At 37.7% G+C, this 26,823-nt stretch overlaps 1 protein-coding gene across 2 annotated transcripts in view; it reads left to right on the top strand.

Moving 5' to 3' along the window:
• LOC108696379 (opioid-binding protein/cell adhesion molecule homolog) overlaps nucleotides 1–26,823 on the top strand; it is a 561,527-nt gene that overhangs the window by 523,584 nt on the left and 11,120 nt on the right. For both annotated transcript variants that reach the window (XM_018225685.2, XM_018225686.2), the window contains exons 4-5: nucleotides 7,240–7,365; nucleotides 22,494–22,628. In XM_018225685.2, coding sequence (XP_018081174.2) covers nucleotides 7,240–7,365; nucleotides 22,494–22,628 — 261 coding nt within the window. The remainder of the gene's footprint in view (nucleotides 1–7,239; nucleotides 7,366–22,493; nucleotides 22,629–26,823) is intronic.

A 26,823-nucleotide genomic window follows, 5' to 3' on the forward strand; every position in this document is an offset into this window, starting at 1 on the left:
ATTTGCATTGATAATAATTACCCTGCAGTTTGTGCTCTTTATACCTGTCCCCTGACTTTTAGGGGCTTATTTAAATTTGAGTTTTCAATTAGATTTTTTGGCAAAACTCACATTTTTGGGTTAAGAAAAAACTAAAAAAATTTAAATTTTTTTCAAAAAAAACCTCAAATATTTTGAGCTTTATTATACCCACGATCCTGGAAATAGCTTGAACCCAAAAACATAAATAATTCAAGTGATTCAAGTTTTTTCCCACCGAAACCTCAAGTGATTCGAGTTTTCGGGTTTCGCAACTCGAGCTCATAGAATTTCGTTTTTTCCATTCAAGATTTTTTGTTAAATAAGATACCATTCAAGTTTTGAGTTCAAAAACTCAGAAAACCAGAAAGTCTATATAGATGCTGGCTTACTGACAAAATGAACAGCATGCACTAATATGTTGCTTCTTTGAATAGCACATAAGGGAAGCAAGTTGTACGTCACTTGTCAAATACCTAGGGGGTAATTTACTAAAATCCAAATTTAGCTCATATTTTATTTAAAAAAAAAACATTACCAAACTCCCATGTTCTATTTGACCTTATTTATTAATAAAATAACCCAACTAAATTGGATTGCAGAAAAACTCTGAGTAGAGAATCGAGTCGAAGCCTAAGTTGCTTGAATTTTTCAGGCTTTTTTGTCCAAAACCCCCCCGAAAAAGTCAGATTTTCGTGCTACACCCAGCACAGACCACAATAACTTCAAATTGAGATTGGTGCCTCTACCATTGACTTATACAGGACATCGACATGTCTTAGTTGGCAGATTTTTGAATTCTGGGCTTTTTTGCAGCATCTGGGTAAAATAAATCTCAAATAATTAGAGTTTTTGCCCCAAAAAGCCCGACCAGATAAATTTGAGGTTTCTTAAATAACCCCCTAAAATCTTAATTTATATGCTTTGTTGCAGTTATAGGAAGTGTTCTGAAATTGTACTTGGGCTCTTTGTAGCTGACAACTTGTTGTATATGTATCTGAGGCAATTCCGAGTAGTGATGGGTGAATTTTGCGCGGAAATTTCCTGTGAAATTTGAGAAACGGCGAAAAATTCGCGAAACTGCGTCGGCGTCTCATTTTTGATGCCGGCGTCCGTGTTTTTGACGCCAACGCCTGCAAATTCGCACCTGGCGAATAAATTCACCCATCACTAATTCCAAGCATCTATTCCAACTGTTGTAAGGGGGTTATTTATCAAAGGTTGAATGATAGTTTGTTTGTTTTTTGCCTCGAATGAACTTGAATGACCTCAAAACTTGCATGGTATCTTATTTAAGAAAAACTTAAACGGCTAAAATTTGAACGAATGTTACCGACCCGAAAAGTTGAATCGAATTTGAACGGAACTCGATTCAAGGTTTTTCTCTGAAAAAAAACTTGAATGTCTTTAAGGCTATTAACATCTTTTAATGGGTCAATGGACCTCTGCCATTGACTTCTATATGAACTCGGCAGGTTTTAAATGGTAACCTATGGAATTTGAGTTACTTCCAGGGTTGAGGTATGATAAATCTCGAATTAGAGTTTGGCTAACCATTCAACTAGAAAAATTCAAATTTATCTTTCGAACATGAATAAATCTGCCCCTAAGTGTGACTGGGAGGTCTATGTGAACTTTAATAACTGTTATCACAACATTATAACTGTATTTATTAACAAAGCAGCATGTTTTATGGATTATCTGATATGTGATAATTTTTACACTTTCTCATAAACCTATTGCTATCACTGCAACAGAGAATTGCATTGACAACACCCTGCTATGATCTTCAATACCCAAACTGGTTGTGGAACAATCCATTATAACAATGGAGCTGCATAACTCTGAGAAAGATGTAAATACCCTACCGGTATTATTATTATTATTATAGCCTCCCTCTATAAAGCCACTATTGCCTTTTATTGTACTTTCTGTTTCATGCTAATCATGACTCATAGAGATAATGGAAAACAGCAATGCAAACTGATTCAAATGATTGAAAAATATTGAACTTTATGCACTAATCAATAGTCAAGCCTTTTCTGCTCTTTCTGGGCAAATTGATTGGTTTCTGAAAGATGTTTTTATTTTTTCTCACTTGACCTTGCAAGGGAGAATTCTCGAGTTTCATGTTTCATGATTCATGTTTTGTATTCAGTAATGTATATTTAATATGTACAGGTATGGGATCTGTTATGCAGAATGTTCGGGACCTGGCTTTTCCGGGTAACCGTCTACTAGAAAATCATATAAACATTTAATAAACCTAATAGGCTGGCAATAAGGATTAATAATATTTTAGTACAAGGTAATGTTTTATTACTATAGCGATAAAGGAAATTTTTTTTTTTTTAAATGTTGGATTATTTGGATAAAATGGAGTCTATGGGAGACGGCCTTCCCATAACTCAGAGCTTTCTGGATTATGGGTTTCTGGATAACAGATTCCATACCTGTATTGTATGCATTTTTTGTATGTGAAGACACCTGACAAATCAAAGAAAAATTTTAATCTGCAGGACAAACAATTATTTTAGTAGAGGCTGATCTTCAGAAATGCCTCAAGCTTTGGTTCCTTTGCTTAGTTAGTCTACAAGTTCAATGAGTATTGCTGCAAACCTGTCAAGACATTTCTTGAGCCCCCGGTAAATACAGTATGCCCATTCACTCATGTTCACTACTTTTCATGAAAGAGGCATAGATCTTTTTAATTAGCTATTCAAACATTGGTAGGTCCATTCATTGAAGGTCGAATTTTAGTGGTATTAGAGCTTTTGGAAATCACGAATTGCATGAAAGTTATTAAAAGATCAGGATAAAAAAAGTAAGAAGGGAAAAAAATGTTGAACGATGTGCTAAAAAAATATGAAAACCTCTGAAATTATAAGGAGGGAATTCACAAAAGTGTCGGTAAAATAAGTAACCCAGAAAAGGCGGTCGACAAATTTGTGAAAAGTCGTAAGCACGGCAAATTCACAAAAGCAGATGTTACCATCTCTGAATGTCTCGTAAGTCCGACAATTTTCTAAAATGTTGTATATCTTTTCATCGTACAAACGACATTTACCAAGACTTTTCAAAAGACAATTTGACTGGCATTTTCATTTTGAAGAGCCTAATGTGTCTGAAAAATTGTCGGTAAAAAAAAATAGAGTTTACGAGTAATTCATAAAAATGTTGGGAAAAGTGGCGCAGAAAAAAACACACCCACTTTTAACGACACTAATTCAAAAGTGTCGTACATGTCGGAAAATTGGCGGAGAAATGCTCTGTGAATTTGTCGGCTGTTGCTACGACACTTTCTACGACATTTTAAAGACATTTTTTCGTTCCCGACACTTTTGTGAGTTCCCCCTAAGGCTTTTACTAGCCGAAGTTTGGTATTTTAAACTTTATAAATCTTGAATTTTTAGAATTTTGAGAAAAAATACGACTTGTGAAAAAATAAAAGAAATCAGAATGTTAGTTTGTCAGCGCAGTAAACATTTTCAGCAATAAAGCAAACCCTTTGTAATGTACAAAAAAAACTATTTAAAAAATGCAATGTACAACAAAATTAGATATCTGGCCAGTGTTTCATTGTCATAACTTCTGAGACTTTTCTTTTCATATGGATATGGATCCAGCCTCAGGGGCTATATCAACATATTTTGTATCCTTTGTTATTTAAAAGCAAAAGGAAACATGACAAGTTCCTTGAAATGGCATTTCTTCCTATATACTATTCAGTGGGATGTAAATGTTTAAAAGTAAAGTGCTTGTAACCATTATCTTCAAAATACATTACCGAGGCTCTAGTAGAAGATGTTCTATGAGATGCCTCTTTCAGCCATGTCATGAATACTAGAGGAAGCCACACCACTGAGGAAGTATGCAGCAGGTACACACTCTTAGTTTATATACTGATAGTGATGCAGTAACTGAGTATACTTATTCATGAGCGTGTAACCTTAAGACACGAGGTATGGAAGGCTTTCTCTTTAACAGTTGAAGTTTATTGCTGGCACCTCTCCCTAACAAGGACTGCTGCCCCTTCCTTTATCACTGCCAGAATAGCCAACCTATTTCATTTCCCTGTTTTCTTTTATTTTCAGTACCAACAACTTTTACAGTTCAACTTAGGAAGCACTGCCACCTAATGGCCAAACTAATTATACATTAACTATTTAAAAAAATCACATTTTGCCTCCTTACAAGTGCATGCTTCAGAGATGGCAGCTGCACTTAGTTAAGTCACTCCCATCTATCCCAATGTTACCCAAACAGCTACAATACCAATACTACTTCTATAGCTTAGTGATATCTTAAGATTAAACATGAATTTATTATGATTTAGGCCATGATATTGAGTTGTCCCACCAATGCATAGTGTATTTTAGCACTTAGTCGTATATGGGTAGATAAATGAGATTAAATGTTACTGGCTAAAATCAGCTTTTAGCTGTCATCACAGTGCTAGAGTGCCAATTAAAGTATTTTTTTCTATGTTCTTATGAGGCTGACGAGCAAATAAGATGCTGTAAAATGTTTATATTATCTGGCATCACACTGAGTTGAAACAGCACAAGTAACTGCCAACTGCACAGTAATAAGAATCCATTCATTTAGGGGACAAGCTGCACACTGAGCATTTCCTGCACATAGTTTGCAATTATTTACAGAAAAAAGTTCCAAGAGCACGTATATCTGGACTTTCAATTTACAGTGAACTGAACTATTACAATATTCACAGAGATAAATGCTTATCCTGGGTTTATGTCCTGTTGAATTGAAGGGGTGGTGTGGGGGGGGGGGGGTTGTAGAAAGTTGAATTTTAAGATAGGGCTTCATTTTTATTGTTTTTGGTCTTTAAATTATTTGTTCTGCTGGTTTTGCAGCTCTGACACTTGGCATTTATCTGGTCTGGGGGGTGATACCTTAGCCATGAAAGAAATGCAATCAATAAAAAATAAGTATAACAATGAAAGCAACGCTGCTCTGTCTGTTACTTTATATGGTTCCCGGGGCAGTGACTATTAAAGACTAGGCTAATAAGTCAAAATCCATATAAAATAAGTGTTAAACAAGACTGAAAAGTTGCTTAGTATAGGTTCATATATAGCAGTGGTCCCCAATCACTGCCAGTTGGAGACCAGCCACTTGGATGTTGCTCCCAGGTGCTTATTTATCAATTCCTGGCTTGGAGGCAAGTTGTTATAACAATAATTTGGTTACACTCTATTAAATAGTGATTAGCCCTTTGTAATCCAGGGCCCTGCATTCTCTTTGCATGTGAAAGATACGGGGAGTATTGGGATTTACGTGACCAGCTGAGTAATACACACAGTCTCTCTCTATTACTGCAGCTCCTTTACTATTAAGCTGCACTGACACACTCCATATATCTGGTTCTGGCTAGCTGCTGCAACAGGGGCTCCTTTATCAACTCTCCCTGTAACCCTGTGCATTTCGCTCAAAAGAAGGCACTCCCCTGGGTCCTCTTCCTCTCCCAGGAATGCACTGGGGTGCCCAGCCAATCAGATGGCTCTCCAGCCTGTAACCGGGCTGAATGATGTCACAGACAGAAAAACAGGGAAAGGACTTGTTTGATCCCGTATATTCTAATTGCATAAAAAGCAGGTTTACTACCAAACAGAGCCTCCTGTGGACTGCCAGTTCACATAGGGGCTACCACATAGCCAGTTACAGCCCTTACTTGAGAACCAGAGGGATTTTTTTCATGCTTGTGTTGCTCCCCAATTCTTTTTACATTTTAATGCAAATAATCACATTTATATAATATTTAACCATTAACTTTTGTAACATCTGATAGCCACAAACAATTGTACCCAAGAGTGAGGGGCCTGCCTGTTGTCCCTTCTAGGGGCGGCTTTGCTCCATAACTCGGTCCCCTTCCATCACTTTGGCCCCAGGCCAAACACCTGTTATTCCCTACACTTGATACCAGTATCACTTCCTTCCTCTTTTAACCAATGACTCCAGCCATCACTACACCAACCCAGGAAATTACAATACTCATAATCCCTAACACACCTTTTTGGTTCCCTGCCTCCTAGCCCTGTCATTCCCAGTTCCAGACTAACCCCCCCCATAGGCCTTCTGGAAACACAGGGCCTCATTTACATATCCCCCAGACCAGGGTCGGGCCAAGCTGACTGGTTGCTCTAGGCAACCCGGCGGCAACCTCGCTCCCCCCGTGCATGCTTACCACAATGTGACAGAGGCGGGTGGCAGAGGGGTGGACCAGAGTGGACAGGGAAAGTGGCAGAGGGGCAGGGCCAGAGTTGAGAAGGGAAGCGGTAGATGGGAGGGCTGTGTTGGGGAAGGGAAGCGGCAGAGGGGAGGGTCGAGCAACAGAGGAAAGCGACTACAAACTAGGGGTAGGCAGAATAGGTAGCTTCACAGCACCCCTTTATTGATGTGCCCTAGGCAGGTACCTCTTCTGCCTACCCATAGTTCCAGCCCTGCCCCAGACAGATTTGCTAGAGCAATAAAGGGTCCTCATTCAGCACTTGTGTTCCAGCCAAACTTGCACACTGTAACTTGTTTGGTGCAAATATCTGACCTGAGGTGCACAGCGTCTCTTTGGCAAGAGCAAAGCAGTCGTGTGCTTAACACCAGCCATAGCGAAGGTGGTATGGACAGGGTTTTTTTTGCATCCTGTATGTTTGAATATGACAGGGAGCCTTCATAGGCTGCTTTTCATGAATACAGTGTTCCTGCCTTCATGGGGTAGCTCAGGTCCTTGCTTCCCATTCTGGAAACCCTTACAGAGTGTAAAACAACAATCCCCGCAAATTGGTCATGCATAGTTCAGCTGCAGATGCATTGGCTATTCAGACTGCAGAAGCAAACAGGCTAAGCAGTCAAAGAGGTTGCATTTTCCCATGCATTCATTAATTTGCATTTATTGTCTATGAAGTAATAATTGTAAAACAGTGAAGTTCACCAGCAGAGGGAACCCAGGTTAGACAGTCCTGCTGTGAAGTATATTAAAGAACTAGTACTTGGGGTATCACACAAAGTCAATCACTAATTGAGTTAATAATATGTTTTTGCTCTAAATCTACTATGGAGTGTATATTGCATTTAACTGGAGGTTCACAAATGTGGTTTCTCTACCTTCTGTCACTGTCTAAGAATCTTTTTATAAACCCTCAGTTCATATTTTCCACATAACCAATCCATTTCACTCCACTACCTCCCTTTGTGTCTTTCTAGTTGCACCACAAATCCAAAATATCTCCTCTGATGTTACTGTTAATGAAGGAAGCACTGTTGCACTTCGATGTCTAGCCACAGGCCGACCTGAACCAGCAGTGACGTGGAGACATTTCACTGGGAAATGTAAGTACCAATGAGAAGTTTTCTTTCCAGAATTTTCACTGTTTATTAGCATCTATTTTTTCTTTTTTAATAACTTACAAGATGTCTCTTTGAAATAATTCTATTAAAGGCTTCAATGCTGCAATAAAGTTATAAAAGGAAATTAAATGATACCTATAAAGTATAAAATTAGCAAGTGCAAGCTTTAAGGCACTGGACTACGGATGCATCAGTTGCTTCTCAAAGCATCACTGTTGTGCATAGGAAAGATGGTGTTGAGAACTTGAGAAATACAGAATATCTCTCTTTGTAAACATTATTAGAAATAAAAATATCTCCTTGATCTTCTAAATGTGTGTCTTTAAGAAAAAAATAGGATCAGCCTTAAATGAGATCAAGGTCATAGATTTAGAAGTATGAGATAAAATATACATATCTACATTTTAACTGCCATACAACAAAATGTATGTGGTCCTAAGGGGATTTTTGAGTGTCATATGCCCTTGGTATGATTAATGAGATGACTCTTAAATAAAATGAAAATTGCTGTGTCTTCATTACTTCAGATATGTGTACATGATGTTTTTATAGCAGACTTTAAAAAGTGAGCATCACAGCAGTTGTTTATTAGTCTGTGTCTATGATGCTGAGAGGGTGGCTTTTATATATCAATAGAGTCTTTATTGGTGGGGGGGGGGAATATATATGTCCCTGATGGCTCTGTTGGTGGGAGAGGGATGTAATGGGTTGATTTGGCTGCAAGCTGACTCCGTGTTGAGATTCACAAATACTTCTTTTCATTCTCCCTTGGTGGTTGGTTTTAATTGGAACATAATATTTAATCTTGGTAATTATGCCAGGCAACTTCCCAGCAAGGTCAGCTAACAAGGGATGATACAGAAAAGAGACTACAGAGATAGGGATTGTCATTACAAAAGAAGTACATCTTATTAAATCTGAGAACAGTGGCTGCTCCGGATGGATGTATGAGTCAGAAAATGGCTACTTAAACCTGTCATCTCTATAAGTATATTTCATCTTACTGGCCTGAATGATAAATACAAAAAGAGTATCCATGATTGTTTGTAGCACCATAAAACAGTGGTTCATTATGTGACTTACTGTATTACCTAGTTGCCAATAGATATGCTTATCTTCCTTTTGGAACAACATGTGAAATAAACATGGTCCTATAACCGCAGCATAGTACACCTTTAGTTTATGTCTCCTATCTGCTGCTTAATTATCTCTTCTAAACCATTTGCACATTTAAATAAAACTCTCATTTTACCCAACCTGAGAAGGACATGCACATTTGCATATTAAGTGTAAGATCTAATTAAAACGCTACACATTTCTACATCCCCATTCCTTTCTCTGCAAGTTCCCCTGAGCTGCTGGCATTAGAGGAGCTGCGTCTGCTGTCCCCATTCTGTCACTTGGTGAAGTCTGAAAGAGAAGGAAAGGGAAAGAATGATGCAGCAACAAGTAAAAGCAGAGTGAGTGATTGAGGGTAAAGTTTTGTAAAAGAAGTGCAGTCAAGTAGACACAGGGGTCACAATGCTAAAGGGAAGGACTGAAAAGCAGAATTGAATAGAAATCATCCAAAAAATAATAATATCTGTATCAATATACATGGAAACTGGGATGAACCATTTATCCTTTGATTAGGAGGAGTCTAAACTTGCCATGTTTGTTATACACAAAAACCTTTTGTAATTTAACCATTTAAATATGTCCCCCTTTTTGAGTATCAGATAATAAATACTTATGTTGCTTCAAGTTTTCTGATGATTTTAGTTTTCACATAGCATAGATCTTATATGATGATGTATTAAAAGGTGCAAGCTTTGCCCAGGTCTAGTAATCCATAACAACACAATCATTCAGATGTGTACTTGCAGGCAACTAAACAGTAAATGTTATTTTGTGCTATAGGTATAGATTACTAGAGCAGTAGCAAACTTTTTTATCTAGTTGCTGGGTTGCATAATTAATGTTGTTAATGTGTTGGAATATCTGCACTCAAGGCAGGTCTTTACAAAGTTGGCTAAGAAAGTTGTGACGTTTACAAAAAAATAATGGTGTAGACCAGCTTAATGTTACCTAATATCTGCAACACAATGTACCATACTACCAATCTCACATGCTTCATTAGAAATGTTTAAACCCTTACCCTACATTCTGTGACATCACTCTTCTTATGTTCCTGGAGACATCATACTTCTAACTTACCTTCAATGAGCTTGTTTGTTACTTGATTCTCATCACCCTGAAGTTATCTAGTTATATTTAAACCTGGAACTCTGATTAGAATAGTGGGGTAGGTATTTACTCACCAAGGGAGCTTAAAGGTTAATCCAAAAGTCTCTGCACACCCTTTATAACAATAGCCTGATAAGTGCAGCCAGATTTACCTCTTGCCTCGGTGTGTAGCCTCAAATCCTAAGGGCTCTTACAGACGAGTGTTTTTACCTGTGCTCCCCTGCATTCTGTTTTTCTGCATTCAGCCGCAGGGGAGCGCAGGAATAGACGCATTACATTTTTTCCAATGGGGCTGTACTCACACAGAAGCGTGTAGGTGCCGAACGCAGGTTGAGACGCAACATGCTGCATTTTTCCTGCATTCGGCACCTACACGTACGTGCCTGTGTGAGTACAGCCCCATTGGAAAAAATGAAATGCGTCCATTCCTGCGCTCCCCTGCGGCTAAACGCAGAAAAACGGAACGCAGGGGAGCGCAGGTAAAAACGTAAGAGCCCTAATAAGCTGTGTTCCCTTGCACATGAGGTAATGTAGCCGATTGGTTTCACTGTGCCACACAGAACCATAAAACACAGGAGAAACACAACAAGGTGGATGAGCTCTTAGCAACAGATTTAGTCATTAATCACAGCTTTTAATGTTAGATGAGAGTGAAAGTGTGTGTGCTTAGTGTAGCTGATCCCAGAGAATAAGATCAGAAGCCATGCAAAATGACAACCGCCAACACTTCTATTCTACTCTGCATTTTATCCAAATACAGCTCTTGGGGTAGTTACAGTATGTGAATCCCCTGTGGAGCTGTATGTAAGGGCAGAGGGAGACTTTTGGAAGGGGACTAGATTTTACAGAACAGTTTCATTCTATCTGCTCCTTCATGTACCCCAAATAAGATTTGTTTTTGCCTGTGTACAGCTACACTGAGTGGATTTCAGCACAAGTTATGCATTTTCTGCTCAGTGTAGCTGCACACAGGCCACCATTCCCGTTTTATTTGTTGATTGTTCAGCCCTGCAATAAAATGGCATTTCAAATAAACAAGTGGTTTTGTTTCCATAAGCAGATTTTTTACAAAAACTAAAACCTGCTCATGGAACAAAAATAAACTGCACTGGTTGCCCGACTACAGTCAAAAAGAAGTAAATCTGCTTCTCAATACATTTCCCAATCTAGCCTTTTTCTTTAAGAAGCTATACAAATGGTTCAGTTCTAACCATAGTAAAGAAAAAAATACATTTGGCTTAAAATCCTTTCTTCGCCATTGTTACAATAAACAGTACATTTTGTTAAACCAATGCGCTACATGCACTGCTGAATCCTCACTCATAATAGTTACATAGTTACATAGTTAAATTGGGTTGAAAAAAGACAAAGTCCATCATGTTCAACCCCTCCAAATGAAAACCCAGCATCCATACACACACCCCTCCATACTTTTACATAAATTCTATATACCCATACCTATACTAACTATAGAGGTTAGTATCACAATAGCCTTTAATATTATGTCTGTCCAAAAAATCATCCAAGCCATTCTGAATCATCCATCACAACATCACCCGGCAGTGCATTCCACAACCTCACTGTCCTGACTGTGAAGAACCCCCTACGTTGCTTCAAATGAAAGTTCTTTTCTTCTAGTCTAAAGGGGTGGCCTCTGGTACGGTGATCCACTTTATGGGTAAAAAGGTCCCCTGCTATTTGTATATAATGTCCTCTAATGTACTTGTAATGAATACATTTTTTTAAAATAAAAATTATAAAAACACCAACGGAGGAAGTGGTGAGTTGAAGAATGAAGACTCACTAAGGGGCAGATTTATCAAAGGTTCAAGTGAAAATGTCCTACTATTTTTGTGTACTTCAACTAGGGAATAGTCCAAATTCGATTTGAATCTGAAAAAAAATTCAAAAATTCGAATATCAAAATGTACCATGTACTGTCTCTTTAAAAATTAAACTTCAACCATTTGCCATCTAAAACCTGCCAAATTGCTGTTTTAGCCTATGGGGGACCTCCTAGAACCTATTCGGAGTCAATTGGTGCACTTTGAGAATTCAAATGTTTTTTTTTTTTGAAAATTCGAATCAAATTCGATCGAATGTGATATTACTGTTTTTCTAATAGTAATTTGAATTCGAACGAATACAGCCTATTCACCCGCAGAAAAAACTTCTTCTTTTTTAATAACATTTTTTTATGATCTTTTTTTATTCGAATTTACTTCAAAATTCGACCCTTGATAAATCTGCCCTTAAGAGTCACAAAGGTGAATTCAAATGCTGAAATAGACACTGGTTGGTTTAATGCCCCCAGATGAAAATGAACTAAGGATTTAGAGCCATATAAAAATAAGGAGGAGATCTTTGGGAAATGGAAGAATATCGTCTGGCCTTGTATAAAATTCTCTTTTGAGAGAGGATTACAATTTATATGCAGATAATATGTTGAAGAATATATAACCTTCTCTAAATTCATAGCTCCATAGGGGCTGTGAATTGTAACCTAGAGCCACTAAATTTGTGAAATCCTTTGCGTTGCTTCACTGTCCTATGCAATGCAGTATTTAGAGAGACAGGCAACTATCTGATACTAGAATAGTGAACTGCTTGCGCCCAGAAACTCAGTTGACAAAACAGGTTAGGCTGCTTATTGGGTGCCTTTTTGTAATTATTGCAATTCTCTTCAAATATTCAGGGTTGATAAAAAAATGTCATGTTCTAAAATGGACTAGGTCAACATACATTGTATTACATCTTTATTTTTGTGCTAGATAAGTATCTGTATAAAATGTTTAATTGCTTGTTTTTTAGTTATTTGGCGTTTTATTCAGCAGCTCTCCAGTTTGCAAATTCAGCAATCTAGTCGCTAAGGTTCAAATTACTATAGCAACCATGCACTGATTTGAATAAGAGAATGAAATATGAATAGGAGAGGGCATGAATAGAAAGATGAGTAATAAAAAACTAGCAATAACAATACATTGTAGCCTTAAAAAGCATTTGCTTAGATAGGATCATTGACTTCCATTTGATAACTGGAGTCAGAAGAAAAAGGCAAATAATTAAAAAAAATATAAAAAATAAACAAATACGTTGTTCTATAACATACGAAAAATTAAATTAATGAACCACCCCATTAAGACTCTGCAAGCTTAGAACTGGTTTTACTTCTACAGGTCATTGTATGTATTTTTTCAGAGTTGCATGTTACTGTTATGCTAAAAATAAAATGATCATAAAATATCAATGCAGCATACTTCTGAGAGTCTATATCATGATGACTGTATTGCATTTCTTTTAATTGAAGGAATAACAGCAAAGCTATGAGTTCCCATCATTTCAGTGTTACTCCCTCCCACCCTAACATAGTAGTAAATTCAGAATGTTCTCACTTGAGCTAGAGATTGAAAATGGAAAACAGTTTGGTGCATTTCACAGCCCACAGACATACAGTTTTAATCCACATGTGCAAATGATCCCTGTCAAACAGGTCGATATGCCAATTCACATAACATATGTGGGTGGTATTTAATCCTACAAAATTCATTCCGTTTAATCCATTCAGAATACCAAGAATATACCTTGCTAATCCATATGACATTTCAGTATATCAAAGCAGTTCTGAATCTTGGACTGGAGAAACAATTTACTTGCACCATAGTGAACTAACTGTGGCAGCTCATAGACACAAATATAAATTTGGATCTCAGTTTGATATTCTGTTTGGGTTTGGAGCATACTATCTAGACTGTGCTTCTGAAAAGGACATGTGCTTTATCAAGTACAGTCAGATAGAATGCTATAGTTTATATTTATAAAGATGTCTCCAACAGATATATTGTATGTATGTATTTATATAGCACCACCCACGTATGTAAACATAAACAGAATACCTTATATCTTGCTATCTTTTTTATCCCTTTTATACACGGTTTGGCAATGGGAGCCCTCAGTGCTGCAGTCTATTAATCCTCCCATACATACAGTGGATACTGTGCCTTGTTTCAGGGGCAGATATCTAGTGCCCAGGGAGACTGTAAGGAAGTGAAAGACACGGGGCCATGACAGGGATAGGAAGGGAGACAGAAGGTGCTAATTGCAAGAGGTTGTGGGAAATGTTGTGTGGAAGGTGACTGGTTGGAGGCAGTAAGAAGAGGAGTTAGTCACCATTTTACTTTTGCAGCCACCACCCTCCCTCCATTAAAAGGGAGTGATGGTAACTAGTGATTCGCGAAACGCCCGTGAAAATTCGCCCGAAAAAAAATTCGCTGGCATCAAAAAACGGGACGCCGACGCCGTTTCGCAAATTCGCCCATCACTAATGGTAACAAGGGGTGTGTTGAACTAATAGTCGCAGAATGGCAGGTTAGAGGCTAGCGGTTGCGGATATCAGCCATTGTGAAAAGGAGAGCGGTTAAAGGGCCTAGCTTCAAGGGTTATGATATTTTGGTGCAGGATCTCCATAAAGCAGCCTTCAAAGGCTATTGGGAGAGATCCAGTTGGTATATTGTAAAGTCTAAGCTTGCAAAATGTATAGTTATATTGATGGTATTTTTAGTAATACGTTTTGACCTCGTATAAGACAAAACTCAGTAAAGGAAAACCTTTAGTAATAGTCAGGCAATTTAATCAGTAAAATATAACAAGACAACAGTTTTGTCTGGGTAAGCTGTTGGAGTAACACACGGAATGTCAACCAAGGACTTACCAAAGACACAACTCTTGGTCCAAGCGTTATATAGCTTTCAGAACGCATTTACAGTAATAGTGATAAGGGGTACATGGAATTACCATTCATGGTCTGGCGAGGAAACTTACTGAAATATATATTTATACATTCTTGCAAGATGTGCAGTTTTGCAACATAAGAGTTTTCTGGTCCCAAATGCCTGAACTGGTGTCTAATAATTTCAGACAGGATGGTGAAATCAGCTATTGAGCAACACTTCTGCAAAAGGGCCCCAAGAGACATGCTGACACTCTGGTTTCTAATAACAGAGTGGAGATCATTTATTACTATGGCCTAGTATCAGTTATATGAGTGACCACTGTCCACAGGTGACCATTTGCCCTTATAGTCTATCCTGTCTTAGGCCATTGGCATTGCCGAGCGAGAGCGTATGGGGGACTCTGATAATAGATATAAACCGTAAATTATTATTACACCCGACACTAGCCATTCGTCCGTCAAAGGAAATAGACCGTTCCCATAAAAATATAAACAATATATACATTAGTTAACTTGTGGTTGATAAATTTGGCTACAGCCTTATTAACCCACAAAGTAGTGTCGGCCTGACCCATGCCCATGTCACACAAACAGATGCTGCTGCTGACTGGAAATGGGTTTCATTGTTTTGTTTTATTTGAAATGCATTATGTCATATATGTAACAGCTACTAATCTGCCTGTCATGAAAGGCAGGTGCCACAGTGTCACAGAATGCTTATGAGTGGCAGGGAATACTTAGGGCCATAATGTGTGAATAAATTGTCGGGGGCCAATGTGTCTCTCTTAAATTACTAGTGCCCATTATGCTGCCATTCTATGTAACAACGGGTACTCACCCTGGTGGTCTAGCGGTTCGAGGGGGTCGGCGGGTTGCCTGCCGCCCCCTCGGCGGGGGGGGGGGGGCGCCCGCCATGCTGCCGCTCCTCTTCCTCTAAGGTCCAGTTTCTTAGGGCGCACAGCGCGCAACTTCCTTATTTATTGGCGCAAAGTTTAAAAGTATTTAAAGTCACAGATTGTATTTCTCCTGGCCCGTTATAGGTTTCCTCCTGGTGCCTCTGTGCTGTTTAAAGCTTCTGATATCTGATTACCTGTTGTGACCCCTGCCTGTTTGTAATAATCCTGACTTCTGTAATCCTGACCCTGCCTTGTAACTGACTCTTATGTATCCGTATCCCTTCTGATTGATCTCCTGGTTTGACCCTTGTCTGTCTGACTCCGCTTGTACTCTGCCTGCACTGACCCAGCCTGATTTGATTCTGCTATCTGTCTACGCTTTGTACTGTGACCTTCTGCCCAAAAGACTTTGCCTTATGTTTGTGCCCCTTTGCTCGTCCAGAACCCCTAGCTTGACATCTCTCTTAATAAAACCTGGTGGCATCCGATTAGCTGAGGGCTCCTCCCAAGGTGAAAGGAGGCTGTTATAGAATGAACCAAGAGCCTTGAACAGGGTGCTTAGCATTGGTTCTGGATTTAGGGTGCCGACCGTGACATTCTAATTATAGAAAAATAATGTTTGTTTTTTTTTTGTAAAATTGGCATAGAATTTGGAAATGGCCAACAATTTCAACAATCTGTGTCCCTCTATTTTTCAGTTGTTGAAAGATGTGTATAATCATTATAAATTTGACAGTGAAAATAAATATATATTTAAGTGCTCGATAATACACCCTAGGTTTCTGCCCCAAAGAGCTTACAATTTATTAGGAAGAGGCGACAGACAGAGACAAAAAAGGCGCAGAAGAAAAAGCAAAATATAATACTTCCTTTGAACTATGAATAAAGACACTAGTTTGGACATATTGAATTCAACTGTGCATGTTTCATCTGGCTACAAGGGAACAGATTTATTTTTTAAAGCATATCGAATATGCAAATTAAAGGCAAAATCATATGTGTTTGTTTATGACCATTAGTAAATTTGGGTCTGTGTTATACAGGCTTTCCCAAAGCTGCAAAAAAACTATTTTATTTTCTGCCTAGTTTACTGTGGTGCCTTCTGCATTATAAATTACTCCCCAGGATTGGAAGCAAGTTCTGTTTTATTTATTAGACTAAAAGCAGTTCAAGTAAAATAGCCCCTCTATAATATAGTATTTAGTATTACACACATTGCATATATACAGTACACATGAAGAAAAAGCAGGATTAACTGAATTATCAGGCACTTTAAGCCACATTATTTTCTCACTGAATGATTGCTGGATACGCAGAATTGTGTGTTAAAAAAATGTATGCACCCCTCTACTTTAAAACAGAAGCTATATTATAATAAAGAGATGCAACAGACTGAAATTTCTTATACTACCGTATATACTCGAGTATAAGCCGTCCCGAGTATAAGCCGAGGGACCTAATTTTACCTCCAAAAACTGGGAAAGCTTATTGACTTGAGTATAAGCCTAGGGTGAGAAATGCAGCAGCTTCTGGTAAGTTTCAATCAAATAATTGAGGGTTTCTGCTCCCATTGGAGGTGCAGGTGTCTCGTTTTTGGATGCCGGCGACCATTCTTGGACGCCGGTGAATATTCTTGGAGACTATTCTTGAATGCCGGTGACTATTCTTGGACGCTGGCGACTATTCTTAGGCGCCGGCGACCGTTTTTGCGCATCCCCCGAGTATAAGCCGAGGTAGAGTTTTTCAGCATATTTTGGGGGCTGAAAAACTCGGCTTATACTCGAGTATATACGGTATATTGAGTATGTGTGTGTTACACCCTAAGGGTTGACTCCATTACTAAACCGTGCTCTATGTTCTTTATATTTTTCTGTATTTGGAGGGGAAAATCAAAATCTCTAATATAGATTTTCAACCTTGAATTTTCAAAATCCTTCAAATCAAAACTGTCTCAAATTCAAATGAAACTCTCTGTCTCCTCAAACCTGTTGTGATTCTGTAGAAATCAATGGGGGGGGGGGGGGGTAGCTGAAGATATGTAAAAATATAGAACAAGTTTGTGGGATTTTAAAAATGTATATAGTATTGTAGTAGTTCTCTCTGCCGGATGTATTAGAATCATATTTTTAATTTTCCAGTTTGCACACAAGCACAAATTACATCCAAGAAGGTTGAAAATCTTGAATGTTTTTAAACTGAGAAAAAAATAGACAAAGTTGATTGAGAAAATTGCCATTGACTTCTATAGAAACATGCCAGCTTTTACTTGCCAAGTTTCTCTTGCAAATGTGTTTTTTTTTTTTTTTGATAAAGCACAATGTTTTTTTCTCAAAAATGCAAGCTTATTTTTTGATAAATTCTTCAGATATTTATGAATTAAAATGTATAGCATTTTGTCTTAGACTTGCGTACTGAGCGTTGTATGTTAACTGTGGAAAGCATGAGGTACATCCATACTGGCCTATTGTATTAATAAGCAAGTTGATGCTTTCAACCTGATACAGCGCATAGCATTTATAGCTGGATTGTTCTCAAACTGCTCCAGATATAAAATGGCATATGATTATGCAACTTTCTATTATTGGTATACTCCACTTGTAATGGGGACAGATATCTCCAGTGCTTTACCCGTTGATGTACTACCATCCTTTTGTGTGGGGGAACCCATGAGTGAAAGAGTTGCAATTCCGGCCTTCAGTTAAGCGGCAGCACTTTCACATTGCTCAATCTCCCAGCCTTTTGCAGAACATTGCCCGTAACAACACACTGCCAGGGGGGACACAAACTCATAGGCACCCCTCTTGGGTCCTGGCCGGCTCTCTCTCCAGACCTAGCCTTTCCTCTTATGCCCTGGCTGGTGAAATTCCCACTTGGAACACTATGCCCATCAACTCCTAGTTGGGGCCATAGCTGCCCATACTAATCACCTCTTTAGCTTACACTTCCTAGAGTGTACTATTACACCTCGGCCTCATACTACATAGGCTCAGTACCTCTTCTAGGAGATGACTCTACTGCTGCAGTGTCCTCTGCTCATCTTTCTTCCCATGACTCATCTCTGATCTTTAAATTGAACAGGCACAATTAACCTGCAGCTAATTTTCAGCCACTTTTCACATGAGTCCTATCTTTTTAATAATTTAACTCCAAATAATGCAAAAGGTATATTTAATCAGTCCCGAATATAAGAAAGAATCCATTCAACGGGGTTTCATTGTTGCCATTGCTTTAAGATTAAGAACCTATGTTGGCTGTACACACTAATACTGTGGGATACACGGAAGGGTTAAGCATGATAGATTATAGTTGCATAACCAAAATGTAACTTTGATACTTTATAATTAAATGAAAATGGATTATTAGGGCTAGACGAGGGTGCAAATATTTAAAAAAATAAGCAACTTTTATAGGAAAGGTAAAATTGTGGATGCTTATGTCAAAATTTCTCGGTTAATTTGTAAAACATTAAATGCAGCTTTAGAACTCAATGAGGTGGTGCCTTCTTTTAGGGTCCCCAATCTGCCTGGGACCAATCAACACATGTAGAAGCATATTATATCAGCCTGCAGACCTGCAGCAATGATAAGTGGTTTATTGGCTCAAAGCATAGAGACAAATGACCCTTTCTCTATATATTTTCAACCATACTATTCCAATCTGAAATTCTGAAAAGGAACACAAACAATTCATTCAGCTCTAGTAAAAAAAAGAAATGCTGTAAATGTGTAGAATTTTATGAAATGCCGTACTCCTCAGCCATTATTATAATATAAATTATTAATTGTAAATAAAATAGAAGCATATAGTTTTATTGACTATTACTAAATGCATTCACAAGCCTCAATGTGCATTCCAGCTTTGCTTTATGTTGCTTCTTATTTTTGCAGAATATGCCTCTTAACACAAATTTACCTAGAAAGACTTTCTCACCTACTGTGTTTAATAACAGCACAGTATTAATTGCCTTCCATTATTGGGATTCCTTGGAAGCAAATGAATGCAGGTAGTCTTTAGTCTGCAATTAGACCTCAGAATATTGCAGAGAATCTCACCCTTTGAATCCTGACAATATGTTTTATATAAAAATCAATACAATATCTGCCATTGACCTAATAACAATTCTGAACCATAATTTGACCTTGGTGAGCATTGACAAATATCTGGTTGTAGTATAGCATAGAAGGCGTCAAAAAGACTTCACAGGACAAGGCTAAAGGTTGTCACAAACTGTTCATCTATACATATTTGTATATTAATGGCAAGATTGATCTAATGTCCAGAGTTGTAGGACTGGAGGGTTAGTGATACCACATTGATCAAAGACAACTAAACTAATCAGTCATAACTAATGTAATTTATTAAGCTTTGAGCAGCCATTGCTATCAAATAAAGCCAAAATGGCTTATTAAATAGTTTATTAGCTGCTTAATCTTACCTCCTTCTCTGGGTTTAGACAGTGGATCTCAGCCCCAAGCCACCAAGATGACAACACCCTTTTTTTTTACTTACCTCTGATCTTTGAATAACCTCATAAACTCTCTTTCTTCTTTCTGACCACCATCTCCACTCTCCCTCTCCCTCCCACTCCTCCTCCACCACAAAGAATTTCTTGCTGCCTTTTATATATACCAGCTTTGTGTTTCCTTTGCCCTATACTTTGGTTTTAAGAATAACAAGTTTGTTTTTTTCAGTTTTGTGTGGTAACCACTTAAATATAAAAAAGAGATATGTGGCATATTTCCCTAGGAAAGCTGGGGGACTGGGAATGTTGTGTCCTGAATTGTTTTTCAGTCTTTTGTTCTTGTCAACAAATCTCAGTTTTTTAAAAATGGATAAGGAATGCTTATGGTGGGTTCTGTACAAAAAGCAGATTAATTAATTATTTTTGTTAATTGGACACAGAACCAAGATTATGGTGGGTAAATATAAGCAGTGTGCAGGGTATGCTCAGCAATGTATCCATATACTGATAAAGTAGCAATTATTGTATCAGGAATTCTTGCAGTCTGATAGAAAGTCATTGTATAAAACTCTGTTATGTAAATATTACAGTGCTGAGCGGCATTAAGGGACTGCCCTTCCTCACTTTCTCTATGATTATCCTTTTAGCAGAAAAGTCTGGGGGGAAGTTGCAAGGGATTTAAAGTTGAAAAGTCAGCCTTATTCCCAGTTAGTATATGGGGATTTTCAACAGTCCAGGGACCTCAATAAAAGTACCCTGTTTGTACTAAATGCTTTAGTTATTTATCATCTGTGGAATGCAAGGAGTTTAAAATCTGCAAAACAAATACTTTTGTCTATTCAAATGGTTAAGAGCTTGATTGAAACGGTTAAGAGCTTGATTGATATTTAATGATCTACATAGAATCTCATACAGATTACTGGAAAAATATGAACTTGTCTTTTCTTTTTTAAGATTCATTCATTTGTCTTTGTAAATTTGTTGCAAGAATTTTGTAAGAAAAGAAAAAATCCTACCACCAGAGACATAGACCTTTATCTCATCTCTTATCCACTCTACAGCCGTTGTTTTCCTTAATGTCTTCATTCACTGATCCTAAGCTTTCAACATATTTTTACACTGGCACAACCAGAACCGTTTTGGACAGCTTTGCACCCCTCTCTGCACACCATCCATGTTGTGCCAATAGACAACCCTGGCATACTAAATACACAAAGCAACTTCAATGAGGTTATTTATGAAACGTTGAGTGTTATAAAGTTTTATACCTCAAAACAACTCGAATGATATCTTATTTAAGAAAAAACTTGAATTGGAAAGACCAGATTTTCAAGTCCTGAAACACGAAAACTCGTATTTAATCGAGTTTTCCACAGGAAAAAACTTTAATTGCATGAATTATTTGAGTTTTCAGACAAAACCCTCAAAAAAACTCAAACATCATGCAGGCTGCCATTGACTGCCATTGATTCCTACATTACCTGGACATGTTTTAGATGGTGTATTTTCTGATTCAAGCTATTTCCAAGGTCGGGGTATTATAAATCTCTAAAAATTGAGTATTTTTTTTAAAAAAAATCAAGTTTTCTTTTAACCCGAAAATGTTAGTTTTGACCAATAAATACAACTAGAAAACTCAAATTTTCATGGAGAACACAACTCGAACCTTAATAAATCTGCCCCCAAATGTAGTCTGCAGGCTACAATGCTGTTGAAGTAAATACAACTCCAACACTAACTTTTACCAATAGAAAACTGTGCTAGAAAAAATTAAAAACCCTGCAAGGAAATAAGGCTGAAACCAAGGGACAGTACACTAGCATACATTCCTTCAACTGCTACATCTCTTACATCCCTTTTCTCTTCTCCTGTCTAGATCTCATCCTCACACCTGCTCTCTTGATCCTATTCCTTCTCATCGTATTCCTCCCCTTTTACCGATATTTAGTCCACATCTTATTTCTCTCTTTAATCTCTCTGTCTCTCTTTTGGCATGTTCCCACAATCATTCAGCCATGCAGCAAATGATTTGATTGGTGCTAAATCAAAGGGCTCTCTCTTAATTCTGCAGCTTTTGACACTGCCAATCACTCACTCTCGCTCCATATAATATTCTCACTGGGGAATCACGATCCTGCACTGTTTTTAGATCTGCTCCTATCTTTTTAATCAATCCTCCTATCTATTAATCAATCCTGCTTTGATGTTCTTCTGCATAGGAAAAAATAAAAAAAACTTTCTCACATCTTTCCTAAGCAGAAGAACATTAGAGCAGCCTCTTTCTTTCTCCTGACAACTTCCTTGGCTACTTGGTGGTCAGAATGGCCAGAAACTGACCAGCAGGTGGTGCTATTGTAACTGAATTCATTCTTATTAACAGTGTATGTATCACTTACTATATTGGAATTAAAAACAAATAAATAATGAATATGCATTACAAAAGTGCTTAGAATAGCACCCCTTTTCAATTTTACATTCACTTATTTTAAAGGTTTACTTATCCTTTAAGGAATATCTCTTTTCATTCTTCCTCACACAAAGACTACTAAAGTTCTCATCCATGCCCTTGTTGTTTATTGTTAAGACTACTTTGGGCTCCTCCTGTCTAAACTGACCCTATTTTAATCCATTATGAACACTTATATTATTACATGCACACTGTTATGTCTTGTGTTTGTAACACCCTATTCTATAAAGTGCTGAAGGAAATTATGACATCATATAATAACAGTAACAACCATTTTCTGAATAGCTTTTAAACTCAAGTTATAATTAATGTAAATACTTTTTTTTTTAGCACACCGGTTTGTAAGTGATGATGAATACTTGGAAATCACAGGAATCACCAGAGATCAGTCTGGACAGTATGAATGCAGTGCAGCCAATGAAGTCTCAGCTCCTGACATCAGAAGAGTTAAAGTCACGGTAAACTGTGAGTGTCCTAATAATTTTCATTCTGATCTTCATAACTACACAGTTGTAGATTTAACTGTTATTCAACTTATAGGAAGCAGGTCTAAGGCGATGCAAGTAGGCACTAATGCAAGATGTGTTGTGTGATCTAATTTTTTTAGTACAAACTAAAAAAAATCTCAGTATATATTAGTAAAGTATATTATTATTTTTTGTTTACTAATTCACATCAAGTAGAGCAATATATTGTCTTTGTTACAGGGCCCTGTAGCACAGACTTATTGGCTATAATGTTGCATTTAAAGTATGTTCCTCATATTAATTCCAGATGGGCAAATCAGGCACATCTTTTCAAGAACTATTAGGTAGGGATGAGTAAATTTGTCCTGTGTTCCTTAGTCGAAAAATTGGCTAAACACAGAAAAATTGGCGAAACGCATTGAAGTCAATAAGCGACAATTTTTTTTGGACGTGCAACAATTTTTTACATGCACAACTTTTTTGTCTTGGCGAATTTTTGTACAAATGCATTAAAGTTGATGGGTTTTTTTTCTTGTGTCAGCTTTTTTGTCTCAGCAACTTTTTTGTTGCTGCAAAATTTTTGTTGCTGCAAAATTTTTGCTGCGAAAAGTTTCCAGATACCAAAATGCGGAATTTTGCCACAAATCCATGCCTGGTGAAAAAATTCGCTCATCAATATTTTTAGGTATTGCTAACTAAAATACCTTTGCACAATCGCTCATGTCCTGAATGCCTTGTAGCTTTTTTGGAAACTTTTTCAGTCTTCTCTGACTAGCTGACTTCAGCAGGGGATTCTAATTTTCTGAACTGTCTATAAACAAGGTGGCAGCTAGAGTCCCTTTAAAATATTCATACAGCATGAATAACAGATTATATCAATCATAAATTTATAGTTAATAACCTAATATAGTGCTAAAAATAAATATATACACAATAAATAATAATATGACTATGAAGATTTTCATTCATCCAGGTCATGGTATATCTAATACAAGTAATTCAAAAATAATTGTCCACTGAGTTAATGTGTTCTGTAAAGGCCACCACTTTATTGGATCTGATTTTAACCCAAGTGACATCCACATATCTGAACCAATGACTAGGTGTAGGAGTTGCATGACACATTGGTAATCCTATCACAGTAACTACACAGAATCAACACCTCTGTGAATTTCAGATGTCACCTCTCTGAAGAGTTACAATGTGCCATTGAGATTGGATTGGTGGAAGAGTTTATATGCCGAGAACTTCCCACACCAGTCAGTTGAACTGAAGAAGCTGCTCGGATGAGCAGGGAAATGTCTTCAGTAATTACTCAGCAAGTCCAGTTGTTTATTTTTGAATTACTTGTATTAGATAATAAATAGTAATTTTCTTTTAGTTGCTATGTGCAGTAATAATTACATGATTTTTCACTTTTAGGAAATAAATGTTCTGTGTTTTGTGCACACTTTACAGCAAGAAGGTAATTAATAACCTGAATAGGGAACTAACTCCATTCTTTCTAGGTCCGTGTAGCTGCATATCTTTGAATATTATAGTACAAAGAGTAATGTGCAGTCTGGACAAGATTTATTAGATTAGTAGTGTGGAGTCATAACCATATGCAACCTTTCTAATGGAGCAATTGTTCAAACACTCATGTTTGCTGTTTATCTAGCACCACATATTTTTTGGTGCTTCTATATTTATGGTGGCCACCTATGCTTATCAAAAAGATAGAGGTCCACAGAATGTGTCAGTTGTATATATAAGTAATATAAGTATGGTGAGGTGTGGCGAGAATGCTAACCATATTTTAAATGAAAATAACACTCAAGTTCCTAAGAACCACTAAATCACATAATACTTGTTAATTATTAACTTTGCTTCACACGATCAACTAATCATTGCAGTCCCTTCAATCGCTTCTTTAAGCTGTTCACTTATATTCCCTCTATATTAATACAATTTCCTTTTAGAAAGTGACCAAAATAAATGATTGAATGAACCATTGACAGTGTGTGAGTGGCCACAATGATCATCAGATCATGCTAAGCCATGTGCTTAAAGGAAAACTAACCCCCCTGACAAAAGTCCCCATCCACAGCCACCAAATGAGCCCCTTCTCTGCTCCTTCCCTGCAAAGTCTATTTCAATAAACAATGCCTCTCATAGTGAAGCTGACCTCTACAAGCAGCATGATGGCATCTACTGAATCTTCGTGTTCTTTTCCATTCAGTTCGGCTACACAGAGCCTTCTTGCACATGCACAGTTGAAGGTAATCCGGGAGTATCTTCAGCTGCGCATGCACTAGCAAGCTCTGTGTCGCCGACTGATCGGAAAAGAACAATACGTTTCTGAAGATGTTACCTGCTAAGAGTCACTGTTTGGTGAAACAGACTGTGTGGAGAGGGGGCTTATTTGATGGCTGCGGATGGGGACTTTTGTGGGTGGGGGGTTAGTTCTTCTTTAATGTGCAAGTAGTATTAGGTGATAGAGTGGTGATAGAGTGGTTTGATATATGGTGGATATTATCTGTTGCTCATTACTCAGTTGAAAGTTAATAATAGCTTGTCTGCAATATTTATATTGGCTTATATGGTTAAATATAGTGAGCTGTGTATATGTTGATATGGTCATCCTTTACTTGCAAATTTATTGCACATCTCTCCTAAATTCTCTCTACAGCAAGACAGCATATGCAAGTTAAGTTAAAATAACCTTAAAGACAAGAAAATAATGGTGTCTATTTTATTGAGTTCATGTATTACACATTTGTGTAATATAAAAGCATATTAGAAACATTGCAAATGTATTACAAATATTTATATTGGCATCATAAGCACACAACTACAAATAACTGGTGTAGGTTTTTTACTGAATATGTATATTACACATTGTATTAGAAACATTACATATCCATTATACAGATATGGGATCTGTTATCTGGAAACCCATTATCACAAAACCTCTGAATTATGGAAAAGCCACCTCCCATAAACTCCATTTTATCCAAATAATCCAAACTTTTAAAAATGACATTGATAGTAAAATAGAACTTTGTACTTGATCTAAACTAAGATATATTTTATCTTTATTGGAACCAAAACCAGCCAATTGGGTTTATTTAATGGTTGCATGATTATCTAGAGTAGACTTAGGGGCAGATTTATCGAGGGTCGAAGTGAATTAGAGGGAATTTTCAAAGTTAAAAAATTCAAAGTAATTTTTTTCCGACTATTCGACCATTCGATAATCGAAGTACCGTCTCTTTAAAAAAACTTCGACTTCAATACTTAAACCTGCCGAATTGCTATTTTAGCCTATGGCAACCGTCTGTCACGGCCCGAAGGCTCAGTGGTAGTGAGGACCAAGGAGGAGACACAACACCAAGTTCGCGGTACAAAAGGATTTATCAGAAGAATAGTCGAAAGCAGGCAAATGGTCAATACAGGCGGCAAGGATCAGAATCGTTTAAACAGGCAAGAAGTCGGTACACAGATAATCAGTAATAGCAGAATCACACCCAGGAACTATACGAAATAGACCTATAATTGGGCAAGGACACAAAGGGAAAATGAGACTAAATAGTCCAAAGTTGGCGCCAAAACTTGACGCCGTGACGTCATGACGCTGACGCTGGCGTCCTCACGTTGACGTCCTGACGCTGACGCACATTCTGACGCCGGCGTCCATTCCGTCGCCGGCGACCAATCCTGGGGCGACACGTTTCTGACGCGGCCATATTGCGACCAGGAAGAACCGCATGGTGGAGCAGGAGGTCGCCATCTTGGACGTCCCGTGGGGTAAGTTCCTTGCTTTCCGTTACACCGTCCAGAGCATATTTCTAAGTTCTTTGTATTTGAAGGAAAATCGTACGATCATACAATAAAATTATTCAAATCGTACGGTCATACTATGATCGGAATACGATCGTACGCTGTATAAAACCCTCCGTCTTCGAATGTCGGAGGATTCTATTCGATGGTCGGATTTCGAAGTTTTTTCTACTTCGAAATTCGACCCTTGATAAATCTGCCCCTTAATGTACTGTATGAAAATCCAAATTACCGAAAGATCCACTACCCGGAAAACCCCAGGTCTCGAGCATTCTGGATAACAGCTCCCATACCTGTACACTTTGATATATGCATCATAGTAAAAGTTAGAGGGTGGGAGTTAAAGAAGAGGGATAAACAAAAAGTACATT

Source organism: Xenopus laevis, chromosome 7L, assembly GCF_017654675.1.
Source record: "Xenopus laevis strain J_2021 chromosome 7L, Xenopus_laevis_v10.1, whole genome shotgun sequence".
Lineage (NCBI taxonomy): Eukaryota > Metazoa > Chordata > Amphibia > Anura > Pipidae > Xenopus > Xenopus laevis.